Below are 19,444 nucleotides of genomic sequence, written 5' to 3' on the forward strand. Positions count from 1 at the left end.
CCACTTTAAGGACTATTATAACTATGGCATGTTCTGCAAGTAGACTCCTTAAAATGCCTGTGTCAACAGACTTTTGTTCGCGTAATCTAGGTTTTGCATTCCCAGATGAATCTAGGGAAAATGTAAAACCTGCTTGAAGAAGGTGAAATGCAAGTCAAAAGGAGTTAATCTGCAAGTGAAATTAATATCAAACCGATGCCACCGACATGTCCAAAGCCCATCGATACAGGCCCTAATGGGGAAACTGCATATAGTTGAGAAGAAGGCCCTGCAGGACTGCAAGTGACCTTGCAACAATTAGAATTTTTCAGAACCACAGGAAAAACATTTCCACATTAACCCAATTAGCTTGTCAATGTTCCATGTTCATTTTTTTTTTTTTTTTTTAAAGATAAAGAGTATTATGGCACAAATATCATGGCAACATTCCTCACACAATAAGGATGTACTTTTAGAGTAAGAAACTGTCTACAACCTCCTCTGAGATTGAACAAATTTACAAAGGCAGTAGAACGAAACAAGGTAATAGACGTTCAACTGTTGTAGTGTAGCTTGGGGACACATAACCTTTACTTAGAAAACTGAAGTATACATCCCTCACAGATGTTCGATGCTTAGCAAGCTGAACCTTAACTGGATATAAAAAGGGTTTCTCGTATTAGACGTAGATCTGCTAAACATGAAGAAAGACATTTCGACTTACCTGTAAATCCTACATCTTGCAGTACAGTACACAAAGTATTCATAGACCCTGGGTTATGAATACAAGCCTTTAACTCGGGATCTATAAAATACTTTAATCCGCATGGTAATCAGTAAGGCCCCTTTTCACATGGGCCGGATTCGGTTTTGCTCAGAAGGGGATCTGTCCTCTGATCCCTTGCTGAGCAGCGCAGCTGATGACAGATCCATGCTCGATTATTTTATGTAGAGCAGACACAGCCTGCTCTATGGGCAGCCAGATGTAAATGGACCAGCTGTTCATTTACACCCAACTGCCCTTCGATTTGATCTGGCCAGACAGGGGGACAGATCTTTTTTTTTTATGCTAGATCAGACCCGAGGCAGCACAAGTCCATTTGTAGCTGGTACTGTACAGGGGAGAATGGAGAGTCTGATCAGGTCCGGCTGAAAAACAGACAGGTGGACAAAATGGACCTCCCGTGTGGAAGGGGCCTTAGGCAGCTGTGAAAACAAAATCAGCAGGCTGAGGGCTTATACTTTAAGTTTTAAGTAAACCCTTAAAAATGTACTTCTCACATTTGCTACTCTTGTTCTGTTAAACAGACATACCTGTTGACCCTGCAAAACAATTCAATAAACTGATAACTTCCTGTGCTGTTTGCATGTGCTGTTCTCAGATTGTTTCCACCTGCCTGTGTGTGCTACAAAACATCTCACCTCTATGTTACGCAGGGTATACACAATCTTTTGAACCAAAAGAACCACATCCACACAAGCAATGCTGACACAAGGATGTCTCCTGACAAGCTATTGTATTCTGACAGAAAAAAAAAAAAAAAAAAAAAAAAAAAAAGAAGGACTATCTTCTAATGTACTACCCATATCTAGAATGTGTGTAAATTCTAATCCCAGCAACAACGCATGCCTGAACTTTTAAGTGCTTCCCGTCCAGCCTATTGTCAAAACACGGCAAAGCGGAGCTCTCCCACTCTCCCATCCTGGGTGGATTTCATTGGATGTCCTCCGAGGATCGGGCTGTGCTGCCACATGACCTGTCAGCTGCTGTGTCCAGCGAATACAGCGGATGACAAATCCTTGTACCGGGCAACTGCCTGTTTGAGGTGATTGCTGTGACCAACAGCAGATCACATGACAATTTCATACAATGAACAGCTTTCATTCGTAGCCATTCATTGTGTGCTATTGTGTTGATCTGTGTGATTGGTCACAGTGATCACATGGTACAGACAGGGCAAATCACAGTTCATCTGTACCATGGGATAGTTGCCAATCACAGCTTCGCAATAGTACACACTGGATGAATAAATACTATTCATTAAAAAATGAAATGCTGTACTGCTCTGGTCACAGTATGTAAAAAAAAAAAATCTAAATAAACAGATCTATACTACTAAGAGCTTAAAAAATAAACAAACAAAAAAATAAACAAAACATGAAAAAAAAAGGCACTTGATAGACCATGGTTTGCGTTTTTTTTTTTTTTTTTTTTTACACGTTTTTAACGTATTTTTTGGGATGTGTTGATGTTGCTAGGTGGTGTCTGTTGTCATGCAGGAAAACGCACCAAAAACTCTTGTACTTGTTTTTCATGAGTTTTTGATGCAATTACATTAAAGTCTATGAAGCACAAAAACGCACTGTTCTGCATGTAAAAAAGTCCCTGCACCTTTCCAAAAAACACATCAGTGCTAACTGCACTGAACTGAACATGAGCCATAGGAACTAATGTTATATGGACTGCAGTGCATTTCTGCAAACACATTGCAAAAAGCATAGGTGTGAACCTAGCCTAACAAATCATTTAGCATAAGGAAAAAAGTGGCATAATCTTAGAAACAACATACTTGAGAGTAGAGGTTAATATTAGCAAAACATGAAAAGCTATTTCATGAAGATATACATACCACAATCCATTCAGCAATGTTTTCATAGAGCTCTGGGTTGAAAATAGCCTTTTTCAATCGAGCCAAAGGACCATCAGCATCAACCAATCGGCATCGCATGAAGACATCACAGTATCCTTTGAACTCGTTGCAGGGCGAACCCGGTTGCAGAGTGATGGTTTTACCTTTGAAGTGACTTTTCCATTCATCAGATCCCGTACTTGCACAGGAGCCAGGGTCCACTACAAAAAATACACACAAATCTATAAACATTTGTAACAGGATTTAAAAAGAGAAAGAACTAATTGCTGTAATCAGCAGTCCGTTTTCAGTAAATTGAAATTAACTGCCTGGTGTGGATTACTGCACTTTACACTTCAATCTTCTTTTTGCACTGCTATATTAAAGCAGCCTAATGGGTTTCAAACTGTACTTTATTTTAAAAGGACACTGTACTTCAAAAACACAGACCTTCAACAACAAGAAACACTAATAAAAAGCTTTTAGGTTTGCTTATTCTTCCCATGTACTGCAAAAAAATGCTTTGTTTACAATCAGTGCAGAAAGCAACATGCAGACCAGGACTGGGCAAATGCCATCTTCCACAGCCGGCTTATCCTGAAATCACATGGGGTGGACGTGTGTGCAGAACAAGCATAAACTCTTTAAGCAGCTGACTTCAAGCAGTTCAAGATCTTTCTAGATCCAGTGATGACAAATTTAATTCAGTAAAGAAATCATTTATGGCTCATGGCATTGAAGACTGTAAATCAAATATATTTATGGACAGCTCTTCCATGTCCTCATTGAGCACCTATTTATACAAATCTCTCTGGGTCACAGTGTGAAAGCAGCAGTTGGGGGGGCCACAAGGTTTTTGGCCTAGGATGCTGGGGGCCTGCACAGCATTGTTGTTTACCCCTCCCTTCTCCATCAGCACTGGAAAATCAGTGGCGTAACTACAGAGGTCTCAATTACAACCCAGCCCCATGCAGTTCCCCTGTACACCCGAATAGGAGAGGAGGCATACAGAGGAACCAATCCCCCTCCATTGTCCTCCTGCAGCCCCTGAAAGTCCACTTCCCCTCTCCCTCCAGCAGGCATTCAGCATCGAGGAGATCGGTTCCTCTATACACCGCTACTGCAGCCCTTGAGCCCTAGCGTACTCTAGTAACCACCCCACCTCCCCCTCGTTCCATCTCTTCTGGCTTCCCCCTCCCGTCCCCCCCTGTCGGCTGCTGCAGGGGATATGTCAGGATGGAGAGCAGGTTAGCGGCTGGTAAATATGCATGTCATTTACTGACAGCTTCCTTTTCTAAATGGACAGAGTCAGTGATTGGCACCAATCACTGACTGTTCATTAATAACTGGAGCATAATAAACGGTTTACAATGCTTCAGTTTGTGAACAGGAAGCTCTGTACAGAGCTATTCCTGTCCATTCAATCTGTGCAGCTGAGGCTGCAGAGATGGAGATTGAGCTTAAAAAAAAAAAATAATAAAAATTATAATCGTAAAAAAAAAAAAAAAAAAAAAAAAAAAAGTACACAAACTGCTGACAGCAGTGGCGAAACTACCAGGGTTGCAGAGGTTACACTTGCGATCGCGACCTGGCGCTCCGCCTCCATGGGGAGGTCCCCAAGACAGCAGGAAAGGAGCCCGCTGCGGGACTGTAATAAAGAGCCCCACAATGGGAGTAAAGGGCCCCTGGATTAGAGGGAAGGGCCCTGCCCAGGGCACAGGAAGTCCCTCATACTTTCTTGCAAGGGACCCTGAAGGATTTAGTCATGCCTCTGACAGGAATACTAGTTAGTACCAGTGTGCAAAGGTGTATTTGCTTTGGAAGAATAAGTCACTTGTAATGTTGGGTGTCCTACAGTATGTGTGTGGATGTTGCTGTGTTATGCAAAACTATTTTAGTTTAACAATTTAGTATAATAGTTTAATTTTTTTACATTTTAGAATGGGACACAGAGATTGTGCAGGATTTTAACCACTTAAGGACCAAGCCTCTTTTTGACACTTGCTGTTTACAAGTTAAAATAATTTTTCTTTACTAGAAAATGTACCCCCAAACATCAAAAAAAAATTTCAGACACCCTAGAGAAAAAAATGGCGGTCCTTGCAATGCTTTATGTCACACCGTATTTGCGCAGCGGTCTTACAAGTGCATTTTTTTGGGAAAAAATACACTTTGACTTAAGAAATAAGACAACAGTAAAGTTAGCCCAATTTTTTTTTTTTTTTATAATGTGAAAGCTAATGTTACACTGAGTAAATTGATACACAACATGTCATGCTTCAAAAACATGGAATGGCGACAAACTTTGACCATTAAAATTCTCCATAGGAGTTTTGAGTTACAGAAGAGGTTTTTTGCTAGAATTATTGCTCTCACTCTAACGATCGCGGCGATACCTCACGTGTGGTTTGAACACAGTTTTCGTATGCGTTCGCTTCTGCGCACAAGCTCAGTGGGAATGGGCGCTTAAAATTATTTTTCTTCTTATTTTATTTTTACACTGTCTTTTTTAAAAAAATAAAAAAATTTTGGGTCACTTTATGTAAACATGTTTTTTTTTTATTACAAAGGGATGGCAGGATTTCTTAAATGTGAGATCTGGGGTCAAAAAGACCTCAGACCTAACATTTAGACTTAAAAGCAATAATAAAAAAAAAAAAATTCCGCTTTGAGACCATTGGGCGTAAGTGGCGTTTGACGCCATCTAATGTTATGGAGCCGAGCGGGGGACATCTTTCCCTCACTCGGCATCCAGACTCAGAGGGAAAAGGACGTGATCGGCTCTGCCGCTACCGGCGGGTCGGGTAAGAGGCGGAGGTGACCAGAGCGCGGTGGGAGCCCTCTTCCACCCCTGATAAAAGTGATCTTGCGGCGAATTCGCTGCAGAGACCACTTTTACCTTAAAGAGAACAGCTCGCCGTTTCTGAAAATACCAGGGTTATGGCAGCTAGCTTTTGCGTGAAGTGGTTAAAGGGTGCCGAGACTGAAAAACACTGCTGTGCACCACAACAAATTGGTGTGAAGTTTCCAGCAATTTACTTTGTGCAGTATAATGAAAAGAACTCACATTTATCCATGCAGCAGACATGACACAACTCTTTATCATCTTTGCCATCAGTACTGGCGCATGTGCACTCTTCAAGGCCATACTTTTCACAGATGGAACCAGCACATTGCTGTAGAACAAAAAGATATTAGTAAACAGTGGGTAAAAAAAAAAAAAAAACTACCATGGTTTTGGTCATTTTTTTTGCCCCTTTTTTGTATAGAAGCATCTTTTTTCCAAGGGTCTTTGGTGTCAGACATCAGTATTTAGTAACAAAACCATGTCTGATTTTTCCATGATAATCTAGTGGTGGCAGGATTCACATTATCCCCCTCTTTATAAAGAGAAAACAGATTGGTCACTTAAGCCAAACATTTGTGTTTAGGGATGTGCCAGCAGACAGGTGTTCACAGGCTTTCAGTCACTCTAGTGCAGGGGTCTCCAAACTACGGCCCTCCAGCTGTTGCGGAACTACATATCCCATGAAACATTGTAAAACTCCGACATTCACAGACATGAATAGGCATGATGGGAATTGTAGTTCCCGAACAACTGGAGGGACATAGTTTGGAGATCTCTGTTCTACTGTGTATGGAGAAGATCATGTACAACTAAAACCCACCAGCTAATGATTCTGCAAACAGGGAGCTCACAGTCTACAAAATACTGCTTTCAGACATCAATATTTACCCCTTTGATGCAGACTTGAGTTTGACGGTTGCACTCTGTTAAATTCTCTCTTGGCTCAGATGGTGGACACTGTGCAGAAACCCCATTGCAAGTTCCCATCTGTGCACAGTCAGATTCATCACGGCATTTCTGAGAGCGGTCCTTGAAAATGCACCCTTGTGTACAACATGGGCCTTGGCTAGGACTGAAAACACAAATACTAATCATTAGTGTTGTAAGGATTTCTCTAACAGATGAATGATATCAATGTTTATGTATGAATGTATATACTAGGAATATATCTTGCAAAATATATATTTATATTACACACATACACACACACACACACACACACACACACACACCCCCCTACATAAACATACATATACTGTTAGTTTAGGGCAGTGGTCTCCAAACTGCGGCACGGAAGCCAGATGTGGCCCTTTGCTTGCTTTTATCCGGCCCTTGGGACACAATTTCATCCACTGACACCAATGAATGGGGCACATTTTCTCCCAATGACACGGCACATTTCAACCCATTGACACCAACAAAAGGGGGCACAATTCCTTCCAATGACACCAATAATGGGGCGCAATTTCTCCCACTGAAACAATGGGACATTATTTGTTCCCACTGACGTCGACATCTTTTCTACTTCCACTGGCCAAAGTCCAGCCCTCTTGAAATCTGTTTAGAAAGTTTGGAGACCCCTGGTTTATGGTGTAATAGTATCAGGCCATCCAGTCATATAACCTTGTACCCAATGAACATGTAAATCCTTGCTTCAAAGTAAACCAAGTATAAATAAAATTCTTGGTGGAAACAGTACCTATAGGTCAGGGACTTGATCATTTAAAGACGATGTAACATTTCAGGCTGTTTTGGGAGGAATTTGCTATATAACAGAGGGGCTAAAGATGAAACTTGGTAAGGAACTTAGAGAAATTGTGACAAAAATTGGCTTGATGTTTGGTGATGTAGTTCTATCTTTTATTCCTACACGCTCATGCTTTAGGGGTAACCACTTTCATGTTTAAAAAAAAAGAAAAAGAAAATAAAAATCTAGCATTTTTTGCTACATAAGCCATATTGTAATGTCATGTTACTGAGAATTTCCTTTCCTTTTCAAACTGCAGTACTTAATTTTCTGTAAAAGTCAAAGCAATATGGCAACCTGGAGGAGTTCCATACACGCTAATGTATGGAATTTCACCAGAAGTGTCATTTCCTGCTTGGGTGAAGAACTCTTTTCTAAAAAGTCTCAAGTCGGGATTTCAGAATCCTTTGCAACAAAAAATGACTTTTGTTCATTTGTTAATGGTAAATCAAACCTAAAGAAATGCAAACACTTGAAATATTCTCATCAGAACCCTGAAAGTGCACCAGCTGATTACAATTAATTAGCCACTCCCATTCATAAAAATTATCAAAAAGAACAAACAGAGCCAGCTGTCGGTGCCATATGGTAGGGATCTTTTCAAAGCCTAGACTGGCTCTGTGACATCAGAGTTTAGTCTGCTGTCGGCTGAAAATGGTTCTGCACTCTTGTGACCTACAGAAGTATAGCCAAAATGGGCTGTAGTAGCATTAGCTACATACATTAAGGGGTGCTGTGTTCCCAATAGCAGTACGGGCAAGTCTGGCTTTGTGCTTTTCCACCATTCACGAGAAAACTTTGATTTAGATCAATGAATACTAGGTTTCCTCTGATTGGCAGGTGGATGACATCACGATTGCCGCCATAGCCAGAGGAAGCAGCCACATTGTTCAGTAATGGAAACAGGTTGGGCCAGCTTGACTCAAACTATTTAAAGTTATATTAAACTAATGGAATTTTGATCATAATCTGGCCATGACTATTTTCTTATGGTTTTTGAAAAGAATGTGTTTACAGTACATAATCACCTTAAGAATGTTAATTCTAAATTTGTTTTCTCTATATAAAATGTTTAATCTTTTATACACAACTATTGCTTATTTTTCTGCCTAAGGGTAAACTTTATAATTTTTAAATGAATTTTTCATACCTGTATTATCATTCATTTTTTTGTACGTTCTGCACAGACACCTCATCTTAAGTACACAAGGAGATTTAGTAATGTGCAATACGTGCTAGATTACAGGGTACTGGAATTTATGTATATCTAGGTAGTAGTTAACTACAGTGCTGTCTTTAAAATGTGTTCCTCATAACAAAGTTTAGTTTTTTTTAGAGCAGCATGATATATACACAATGGAGTTGATTTACTAAAGGCAAACCCTCCAAATCCGTAGAAGATCGAAATGAGGAGAAGCTCTGAGGATTTTATCATCCAATCATGTACAATCAAAAATGCTGTTTTTTATTTTCTTTGCAGGTCCCCCTCAGATCTACAGCGACTGCATTTCCAAGTGTATTTGCCTTTAGTAAATAAACCCCAATATGTATGTGAAGCTCTAAGTCTCTATCTTTGAGGTGTTCACATACAGACTTGCCCTAGCAATGTGCAGTAGTTATAGAAAAGAATCACTCCCCATTAAAATAATCACATTTTGTTGCTTTACAGCTTGAAATGAAAACAGTGCTTTTGTTTTATCCAGCGGTATTTACTAGTGCAACTTGTAACATCCAAATGAAAGCTACAACAGGTCAGGAAAAAAAAAAAACCAAAAAACAGAACCACTGGGTTGAAAAAAGGATCATCTCCCTCCTAAAAAATGTGTAAACTCAATCATGTGTAGCTAGAGCATTCCTGGAGCATTTCAGTCCCTGGTAGTGCAACTGAAGCAAACAATTCACTATGGGTGGCAAGGCACTGTGAGCAGCTGCTTTAATCACATCAGCTCTAAAGTTTTAAGTGGTAGTGCATAAGATTTCTCACATCCATTATCATAAATTCCCCACAATGTGGTTTGTATGGGAGAGTTGCAAGAAAAAAAAAGCCACTCCTCAAGAAAGGCCACCAGCAGTCATGACTGAGCTTTGCCAAAACGCACCTAAGATTCTGAGGCCACATGGAAAAAGGTGTTATGGCCAGATTAGACTAAAATTGAATTATTTGGCCTCAACACCAAATATGTCTGGCGAAAATCCAATTCTGCTCAACATCCAATAACACCATTAATACAGTAAAGTTGGTTTCTGTTGTATAATTCATCTTAAAATCTCCTAGGCACTATACTGTATGGCAAACTAGTAGTTTAGACATTCCGTATTGCCAAAAATGAAACGATTTAAAAAAAAAAAAAAATAAAAAAAAAAAAAGTACCATTAAACCCACGTTAAAAACTGTCAGTACATGCTGTATTACAGTACATGTTCATACTCTGTCACTATGGCATTCGTTTTCAATATTCTCCAAAAAACCTGGTTGATTCTGTTTACTGTCCCTCCCTCTTTGTCTGTGTCCCTGCTGCAACCTGAGATTGTGTAAACAAGCTATTGCCACATCTACTGGGCATGCTTCTGTTTCAGTTCCTTTCTAAGCTGTTCATTTCCTCCTTTATCTTATCTGTGCAGCCCATATGATAATAGTCACACAAATGCGTATACTCTCTGGATAAATGACAGCCCACTCCCTCCCCCTGCTTCTCCATGACCACTTAAAAGCTAAACACAATGGAGGTGAGAAATTACATGCCGATTGATAGAGACTTCACCTTCCTGTAATTCTAAGCACATAAAGAAAAGACACAGGCTGGAGGGGCTCACACCATATTTTAAAGCGGAGGCCCGCTGAAAAAAAAATATTAAAAGCCAGCAGCTACAAATACTGCAGCTGCTGACTTAATATATGGACACTTACCTGTCCAGGGAGCCCGCGATGAGGGCAGCCGAAGCTGATCCATCCGTCGGCTCTCGGCTGCTGCCATCCTCGTTAAGGGAATAAGGAAGTGAAGCTGTGCAGCTTCACTTCCTGGTTCCCTACTGCGCATGCACGTTCTCTCAGGTCCCTGCTGTGTTCTGGGACCTGTGTGTCTCCCAGAATACAGCGGGGGAGGACGGGGTAGGTGCCGGAAGTGGCATAGGTCACCGCAAGCGCTGCGGTGATCTATGCCAGGAAGTGGGAGCAAATACCTGCACAAGACAGGTATCTGCTTCCTTCTCCCCCTTGAAAGGTGCCAAATGTGACACCGGAGGGGGGGGATCCAAAAAGTGGAAGTTCCATTTTTGGGTGGAACTCCACTTTAACATAAGATTTGCATTAAAATACATATTTCTATGATAATTTAAAACATTTGATATTATGTATTTTTCCCCTGTGTTTCAAACAGGTGACCGGCAACAGAGGACTAGAAGCTACTCTGGTCACATGACAGACATACATCACTTATGGAAAAAGGTGCTTTGAATTTTTTTTTAAATAAACTACAGTGCTAAAAGAGAAGGGATAATTTAAAATTAAACCATTACATTTCCAGGGCTCCTAGGATAGGAAAATCAGTCTAGTTACCTTCAAAAAGTGTTATTCGTAACAGAATTTCAAGTTTAGCAATCTGTTCTGGAACAGTGGCATACAATGGCAGATTCATCTGAACTATCTTTTCAACACATGTTTACCAACCTACACTTTGCTATTCATCTTTTAATAAAGATGAGGGTGTGTCTCTGGGCAGCATGCAACAATTGTATACTACTGTATTTCTCCGAAAATAAGCCCTACTCTGAGAATAAGACCTAACGTGATTTTCAGGGAGGGCTGTAAAACAAGTCCTACCCTGAAAATAAGCACTAGGAAGGTCCTTGTAAAAATATGAAATCCATGCTGTAAAAGGATTATATAACATCCAGTTTGTCTGCTTTTGTAAATTTACTGTCGAAAATACTTTATTTACAGCGCCGCTGGGCGCTTACCTGACCCGCCTGAGATGTACTCCTCTCGGCTGACAGCGGCCACTCCCTCTGCAGTGCTCGAAGCGGGGCTGACGTCAGCAAAAATTTAGCCCCCCTTCTGCAGTGCTCGGAGCAAGGAAGAAGAGCTCCGGCGGGTCACATGAGCGCCCAACAGTGCTGTAAATATGGTATTTGCAACAATGAAGTTACAAAAGTTGACACACTGGACATTATATAATATTTTTACAAAATGGATTACACATTTTTAAAATGACTTTAACTAAGGTTTATTTTTGGGATTAAAGATGTCAATGACGACTCCTGAGCTGACAGGGGGAGAGGGGAGATTTTTTTTTTTTTTTTTGGGTAACAACCACATTAGGATCGTCACTGTATATACTGTAAATAATTAAGACATCACCTGAAAATAAGCCCTAGTGTTTTTTGTAGCCAAAATATAAGACCGGGTCTTATTTTCAGGGAAACACGGTATACAAGTTGAATGTATAGGAGTTCTAATAAATCAATTTGGATCTTTTTAGAGCAAATGGACGCCTTTAGCTCCTGAAGCAGAAAACACTGAGTCTGAGAAACAAGTTGAGCTGCATGATTTATCACAACCGCTATAAGAGAAATGTGCTGTATGGGGGATACCCATGACCTTCTATTGTAAGCACCAGTGGAACGGGTGATAGAGCTTAAGTTTAGGGTCATTACCATGATATTGCTCTTGAAAACTTTTTCATTTAAAAAAAATAAAAAATACTAAGTAATTGTTTATTTTTTTTATTAAGAGTTGTAACTGTGTAAAATTTTGGTATACATGTGTTTAGAAACTTTAGGGATGTGGAACAGATAGAGCCAAATAATTTAACTCACAACTATCTTCTATAAATTTTTGGCATACATTAAATCTAAAATGAGGGGCCTTGAGTTCAAATTCTTAAAAAAAAAAAACAAAAAAAAAAAACACAACAATCCAGGCTCAACTTGATAATTTAGCTACAATTCAAATACAAAAGTAAGCAGGCAAGGTGCGGAGGTTCAAAAATCAGAATAGGGCAGATGAATGATCTAAGTGGAATGGTTATTATTACAACAGATGTGAGGTTACAAGATGCCACAAACTATTAACCACCAAAATCCATATTTGGCATACACAGCATGAAATCATGCATGTATTTTCTGTACCGATTTTTGGTTTGTGACTATGCAACATTTGTTCTCTGACCTGATGACCATCCACAGAAGCTTAATTCAAACACCACAGCTTAATGCAGTCTGTGGGATAGACTCCCTTCCCTTTTCTAGTGACCTTCCTAACCTTATACATTGACAGGATTGTCACAAATGATATTCACAAAGAAAGATATACAGGTGATGTAACACACTATATATATATAGGTCACAAAAAAAAAAAAAATCACTTCATGATCCCTGGTGACTATGCAATTAAGGCGCTTTACAGTCGCTATAGCGCTAAAAATAGTGCCTGCATAGTGCCTGTAAAGAGCCTCTCCTCTCACTCCAGTGTGAAGGGCCAAGTGCTTTCACACTGGAGCGGTGCGCTTGCAGGACGGTATAAAGACCGTCCTGCAAGCAGCATCTTTGCAGCCCTGTCGGAGTGGTGTGCACACCGCTCCTAAAGCACCATTTTAACCATTTTTTCGGCCGTTAGCGAGGGTTAAAAGCGGCCTGCTAGATGCGCTTTACCGCCAACGCCCCCAACACCCCATTGTGAAAGCAGCCTAAGAGCTGCTGGTGATGCATGGACTCCCTTTAGCACATATCTCCACTAGTCTGTGGTGAATACCGGGAAAAACCTTTTTGACACACTGTTCAGGAACTGGTCTAGATGCCCCCTGTTGACACTGGAGGACAATTGCAATTAATATTCTTCATTTAAGATGTACTCATAGCATATCAAAAAAGTAATTTCCTTTCTTTCTATAAAGTGTATGCACCTCTGAAGAAAAAATTGAATTCTCTATTGATTCCATCCTAAGTACAGTATCAAGAACCTGTTTTCCCATCATTTTTAAGATGTATTATAATGTGTTACACAACTTGTATTAATAAAGATTTGTCAACTTATATACTACCTAGAAATACTGTTCATTCACTTGACACTACAATGACCCAGTACCGTTAAAGTCCTATTTTGAGGGTTATTCTTTATACATATAATTCAGGGATATTGGTACTCCATTAGCTACCTTTTCCATATTTATTTATTTTTTTAGTTACGTTTACTACCGCTCTTAAGTTAGCATTACATGAATAGTATAGCATGCCTTAGTACTGCTGCTGTTGACTACTTATTTGGGTACTACATAGACATATCCAAGAAAGTGGCCACTGTGTGTGTAATAAGAATTATGCCTAATGTTTTGTTTTGCACAAAGGATTTTTTTTTTTCTATTAAGGAAAAATTACCGCACAACAAAGCAATCAGAATGTGTATAATGAATGTAAAATGTCATGCCCAGCAATTTCCATCAGATTATGGAAATAGGAACACTTAATCACACTGACAGCTCAATGCCAATCTGTAACTGTAGTCTCCTCAACAGAATTCTAATCTTTGTACAGCTGGCTTTTAGCTGAAGTGACTGGCTTATCCATAAGACACATACCTGCAGCGTTTCCCAGGCTTTAATTTGCATTTCCTGTCTTCTGGTTCATTAGCATTAAAGCAGCATTCATCTTTACATTGATCACTGTAACCACAATCACACTCCTCTCCTTGTTCCACAAGCCCATTACCACAGATCGGCTGGCCAGACTCTGTAACACAAGACCATATGAAACGGCAAAAAAAAAAAACAAAAAAAAAAAAAAAAAAACACCAAACACATTTCCTATATATCTAAATTCAACATACATTCTAGGGAGAATTGAATAAAAATTAACTGCAGATACCTAAATGTGGCAATACTTAAATAGTTTTGACATGGTGAAGGAGCATTAAAAGCCACAGCCTAATCACTGCATATAACACTTGGGCTGCCACACCCCACAAACAGTGAACCAAGGAACTGAGATCAGAGTACACTTAGCCCATATATTAAAACCACTCAAACCAAAATGGTGTGAAGCAGCCAAAAAAAAATAAAAATATAAATCACTTTGTATACGTATTAAAAAAAAAAATCTTTATGGAGGAGTTTTTACAAAACAGTCTGCGGGCGTTTCCAGTGAGGTGGCAGCGTCTGGGCAATCTGTTAGTGTAGACCGCAGTTCTGGTGAGCGAAATGATTTAAAACCTTCCGAATTCGGTAAAGTAGTTGGTTCAATTGAGTGAATCTCATAATATTGGTACTGTATGGAATGGCGGTGGCTCAAGTGGTATAATTATGTCAGATAATGCCGTTTTTTCACAGGGTAACCCCACCACTCCATCGAGTGTTAACCCTTTGAATACCATTGATTCGAATTTTGATAAATTTCCTGTTACTGACAATACCAGTTTTTTTTTTCTATGCCTGCTTCTGTTTTAAATTCAACACTTTCTTTACCTTTTAAAGTTTCTATTTCTGAATCATGTCTTAAGGAGGCTCTCCCCTGTCAATTGTCTCCTCCTGGCTATCATCTATCTTCCGCAGTTAAAGAATTGATGACAGGTCTGAGGAAGATAGGAGGAGGGCAATCCCCCGGGACCTTTCAGAATTGGCTGGAGACCTTTTGTTTCTCTTCTTCTGTGATGGGTGAGCATTTTCCTGAAAAATGCTCAGGCTGCTCCAACACTTGGATATAGTGGCTGAGGCATACCTCCACTTTGGAGGCATTTCTTGGTTCAGCTACAAAGAGAGCTTTAGACAAAAAAAATATCACCGTTCACCCATCCCTCTGCTGGGGGGTTAAAGATGTAGGGCTCTGGCTGAACCTGATGCTGCCACAAAGACCTCAATATACACAGAGGCCTCAAATAACCAATCCTCAGCCTACTTTTCATAAGGAAGTGCGTTTCTGATATAAAGATTCCCAATGCAGATTCTTATCCAACTACAGGTACAAGCATGAATGTTCATTCTGTGCAGGTACACATCCAGCATCCCACTGTTTTAAAAAATCCGCTAGTACATCTCAGACAATAGACGGTAATGCAAAAGGCATGGACGCCAGTGAAATTGTCAAAAAATGCAGTCCTGGCTAGAACAATACCCAGACCGCAAGATGGTGGATCTACTGTACAAAGGATTCAAGTTTGGTTTTATAGTCCCTTCTTTTGTAGGTCAGGGTTGTTTTCCTGTTAAAAATTTACGTTGTATTTTTGAGCACCCCGACATACAGTACAGGTATTTAAAGAGAAGATCTTAAAAGAATTGCAAGAAAGTAGAATAGCTGGACCTCCCCCCCCCCTTTTATAAATTTCCGCTTATCCCCTTTAGGCCTGGTCCCAAAAAAAAGAGCCAGGTTCCTTTTTGTTTGATTCATCATTTATCCTTTCCTCATGGCAATTCCTTGAATGATGAAATAGCAGAATTTGTCTGCTGTTTCATATGCTTCTTTTGACAAATCTTTGTACTTAAAACAATATGGCGAATCATCTTTAATGGCAAAATCGGACATAAAATCCGCATTTCGCCTTTTACTTGTCAATCCCACGGCTTTTAATTCCCTTGGTTTCTATTTTGAGGGTCAGTTTTATTTTGACAAGTGTATGCTCATGGGTTTTTCCAAGTCTTGTTTTTATTTTGAGGCTTTTTCGACTTTTGTACAGTGGGTTTTGTCAAAGATTTCCCCTCAGGGTGGCGCTATCCTTTAAATGATTTCTTATTTATAGGTCAATCTGAAGTTCAGGTTTGTTCTGATATGTTGAATTGTTTTTTTCAACATCTGAGGCTTTTGGCATTCCCCTAGCCCACAAGAAAACGGTAGGTCCAGTGATGGTAATTGAGTTTCTGGGTATCACAATTAATTCGGTCGCAATGGAATTCTGTTTGCCAATGTCTAAAATTATAAAAAACAAGGTTACTCATTGCTAGTTTTCTGTCAAAAAGAAAGGTTCTTTTGCGCGATGTTCAGACTCTTCCCATTTGCATCTAGAGCAATTCCGATAGTCAGTCTTTTCCCGGAGATTTGCTCTAGCCACTAGGGGGCTTAAAAATCCTCTTTCCCATGTTTCTACTACCCATCCGATTAAGGAGGATTTGAAGGTTTGGGACCAATTCCTGATCAATTTCAATGGGCGTGCTTTATGGTAGAGCGATTTCATTAGAGACTTTGACATCCACTTACTTACCGATTCAACCGGATCGGTAGGCTTTGGCGCTTTCCTGGACGGTCACTGGTGTCCTGATGAATGGCCCGAGTCTTGGTCTCCCGATATTAACCGTAATTTGGTTCTGTTAGTAATAGCTACCGCTACAGGGAATAATTCTATCTGGCATCAATTCTTTGAGAATAAGCGTGTTCTCCTTCATACGGATAATAAAGGGGTATTGTTTGCTGTAAACTGTTTATCATCAAAATCTCATTTAGTACTAAAACTACTGTTTTCTGGTTCTGCAATGTATGACTTACAACATTTGGCTTAAAAGCAAAGCATGTCCCTGGTTTTACTAATGAGATCGCCGATTCACTATCTTGTTCGCAGTTCCGGAGGTTTCAGGAGCACGCTCCAGAGGCGGATCAAGAAGGATTTCCATGTTAGGAATTTCTCTGGGGCCAGTTTTGGGACTAATCGAGGCCAATTAAAGGCATTCCATTGCTCATAAAACTAGGGAAGCATACTTACAAGCATGGTCTAAATGGTGTAATTTTTGTTTAGAGTCTAATCTCTTATTCAATTCAGTTAACGCCTATACGGCTTTATGTTTAGTTTCCTCTCTCATCCAAGCTAAAGTTAGTCCTTCAGTTTCCAAGATTTTAGTGGGGGCCTCATTCTTTTTAAAATTTTCTGGATTTCCTGCTCTTTCTTCCAGTCAAGCAAGTTCTGAAAGGTTTCAGAAGATCCTCCCCAGCTATTGACAGTAGATGCCCAATTTCTTCAGAATTATTGCCGAAACTGACGTCTACACTGGAATCAGTTTGTTTTTCCGCATTTGAGACTTCACTGTTCAGAACGGCTTTCGTTATTGTCTTTTTTTGGTGCTTTTAGAATTGGGGAGCTCACGGCACTAAATAAAGCTTCTTCCTCTTTTTTTTGTGTTTTCAGATATCTCTGTTATGGAGGATTTGCTTAAGATTTTTCTCCGTAGAACCAAGAAGGAACAATTGGGGAAAGGTCGATGGATAACTCTTTATAGAGCTCCATTTCAGATTATCTGCCCAGTTTTTAGGATTACTCAATATCTGTTAGACCCCCCTTTCCAGGTTCAGTTTTTATTCATGTTACTCTAGCTCCATTAACAAGATTTCAGTTTTCATCTGTCCTGCCTTCTTGTCTTAAAAAAACTTAATCTTTCTGGCTTTCATTTCTCTTCACATCCTTTAAGGATAGGTGCAGTTACTGAAGCCAGCCTTCTTGGTTTCTCTAATGGTTTAAAATAAATTGTATGTCTTGGGATTTGATTTGTGAGCTGAAGAGGGCGATATCTTCTTTTAAGCTGTTATTCCCTTTCACGGTCATAGTATTTTCGGAGATGGTACCACGACTCCTTTGGTCAAATTCAAGTAACCTTCATTATCTGGATAGGATTAGGAAGCGTACAAATAGAACTATACGCAACTTAGTATTTTCTCAAGGCAGTTTTTCTTACCGCCACATAGAGCTTGAGGATTTCCTTCCTGTCTATACAGAGTTGATTTTGTACACCTTTCGGCTTAGACATTTTTGTTTTAGGCTTGCAAAACATGATTGAACAGGCCACGGCGTTTAGGGGGCTTCAGCCACTCAGTTGCTGAGTGGCTTTCAGCTGGTGGGGTTTGTCATCCAGTTCAGTTCTGGATGGACTAGGTGATGGTATTAAATAAATGATTTATGGTTATCTAACTTTAAGATTAATTATATTGCTGGTTATGATTGTTAAATTTTGAGTTACCCCTTAATAAATGCCGTAGACATTATAGCCAACGTGAAATAAATTGTGTTATGTCTCTTTATTATATTATTATATATTATTATTATTATATATAATATCTTTGAGTCCTTTGTGCTGTCCCATGTGTTTTTAATGCAACTAATGCAAACACTTAGAGTGATTACATTGTAAAACAACCCATTCAGTTAAAAATAGAAAACATTTCTGTACAGATCTAAAGAAACGTTATAAAAAAAGGGGGGGGGGGGAATGTTTTTATAAGTGATCATATTCCCTCTGTTCCCAGCTGCATAAGAGCTGGGGGAGGAGAAACAACAGTATACTGAGCTTCCCAGTAAGCGGCTGTGCTGGGGGCGTGTCAGGACAAGTCTGATCATTGGGGGAGAGCATGCAGAGTTCCCAGCATAGCTAGAGAACTAACCATGGTGTGTTCTCTTGCTTAAAGGTGGCATGTTTCTAAGAAGAAAGCAAAGGGACTGGCAGGAACACCAGGGATTTCACACAAAGGAAGTAATACAAAAAAAAAAAAGGATACTTTCTCATACAAGTACATGGAATACTGAATGTTGGCAGCACTGAGAGCCAGTCAGATGAGCTTCCTAACCAATGGACAGCACTAAGCCTATACTTTACTTCCTGGTTATCTCTTGCTTCGACTACTGCAACGGTCTCCTCATTGGATTACCTTTACATAGGATATCCCTATTCAGTCCATCATGAAGGCTGCTGTCAGACTCATCCACCTTACCAACCCTTCAGTGTCTGTTTCCCCTCTCTGCCAAACCCTCGATTGTCTGTTACTCACCCAACAAATTAAATTCAAAATGCTAACAACTTACAAAGCCATCCACAGCTCTGCCCCCTGCTACATCACTAACCTAGTGTCAAAATACCAAATTGCTCTCTTCGTTCTTGCCAAGATCTTCTGCTCTCTAGTCACCTCATACCATTCTTGCCTCCAGGACTTCTTGAGGAACCTCCCCAAATCCTCTAGAGCTCCCTACACCAATCCGCCCGACTATCTGCTACTATGTCCACTTTTAGGCGATCTTTGAAAACCCTTCTCTTCAGAGAAGCCTATCCTGCCTGGACTTGATGGTACTTTTTTTCCCCATTATCTCCCCTCCCCCCCGCAGTTATTACCCTTTTGTATCACTTGACCCCCCTTTAAGATAGTAGGCGCTAATGAGCGGGGCCCTCTGATTCCTTCTGTACTAAATTGTATTATAATTGTACTGTCTGCCCCAAGTTGTAAAGCACTGCGCAAACTGTGCGCTATATAAATCCTGTATAATATAATTATAACCTGCCTGCTCAC

The 19,444-nt window shown here is 40.0% G+C and overlaps 1 protein-coding gene across 2 annotated transcripts in view; it reads right to left on the reverse strand.

Annotated features, from left to right (window-relative positions):
* Nucleotides 1-19,444, reverse strand: part of ADAM10 (ADAM metallopeptidase domain 10) — a 239,713-nt gene that overhangs the window by 9,929 nt on the left and 210,340 nt on the right. For both annotated transcript variants that reach the window (XM_073618815.1, XM_073618816.1), the window contains exons 11-14: nucleotides 13,777-13,927; nucleotides 6,346-6,529; nucleotides 5,677-5,785; nucleotides 2,610-2,830 (exon numbers count right to left, since the gene is read on the reverse strand). In XM_073618815.1, coding sequence (XP_073474916.1) covers nucleotides 2,610-2,830; nucleotides 5,677-5,785; nucleotides 6,346-6,529; nucleotides 13,777-13,927 — 665 coding nt within the window. The remainder of the gene's footprint in view (nucleotides 1-2,609; nucleotides 2,831-5,676; nucleotides 5,786-6,345; nucleotides 6,530-13,776; nucleotides 13,928-19,444) is intronic.

Source organism: Aquarana catesbeiana, linkage group LG03 (genome assembly GCF_042186555.1).
Source record: "Aquarana catesbeiana isolate 2022-GZ linkage group LG03, ASM4218655v1, whole genome shotgun sequence".
Lineage (NCBI taxonomy): Eukaryota > Metazoa > Chordata > Amphibia > Anura > Ranidae > Aquarana > Aquarana catesbeiana.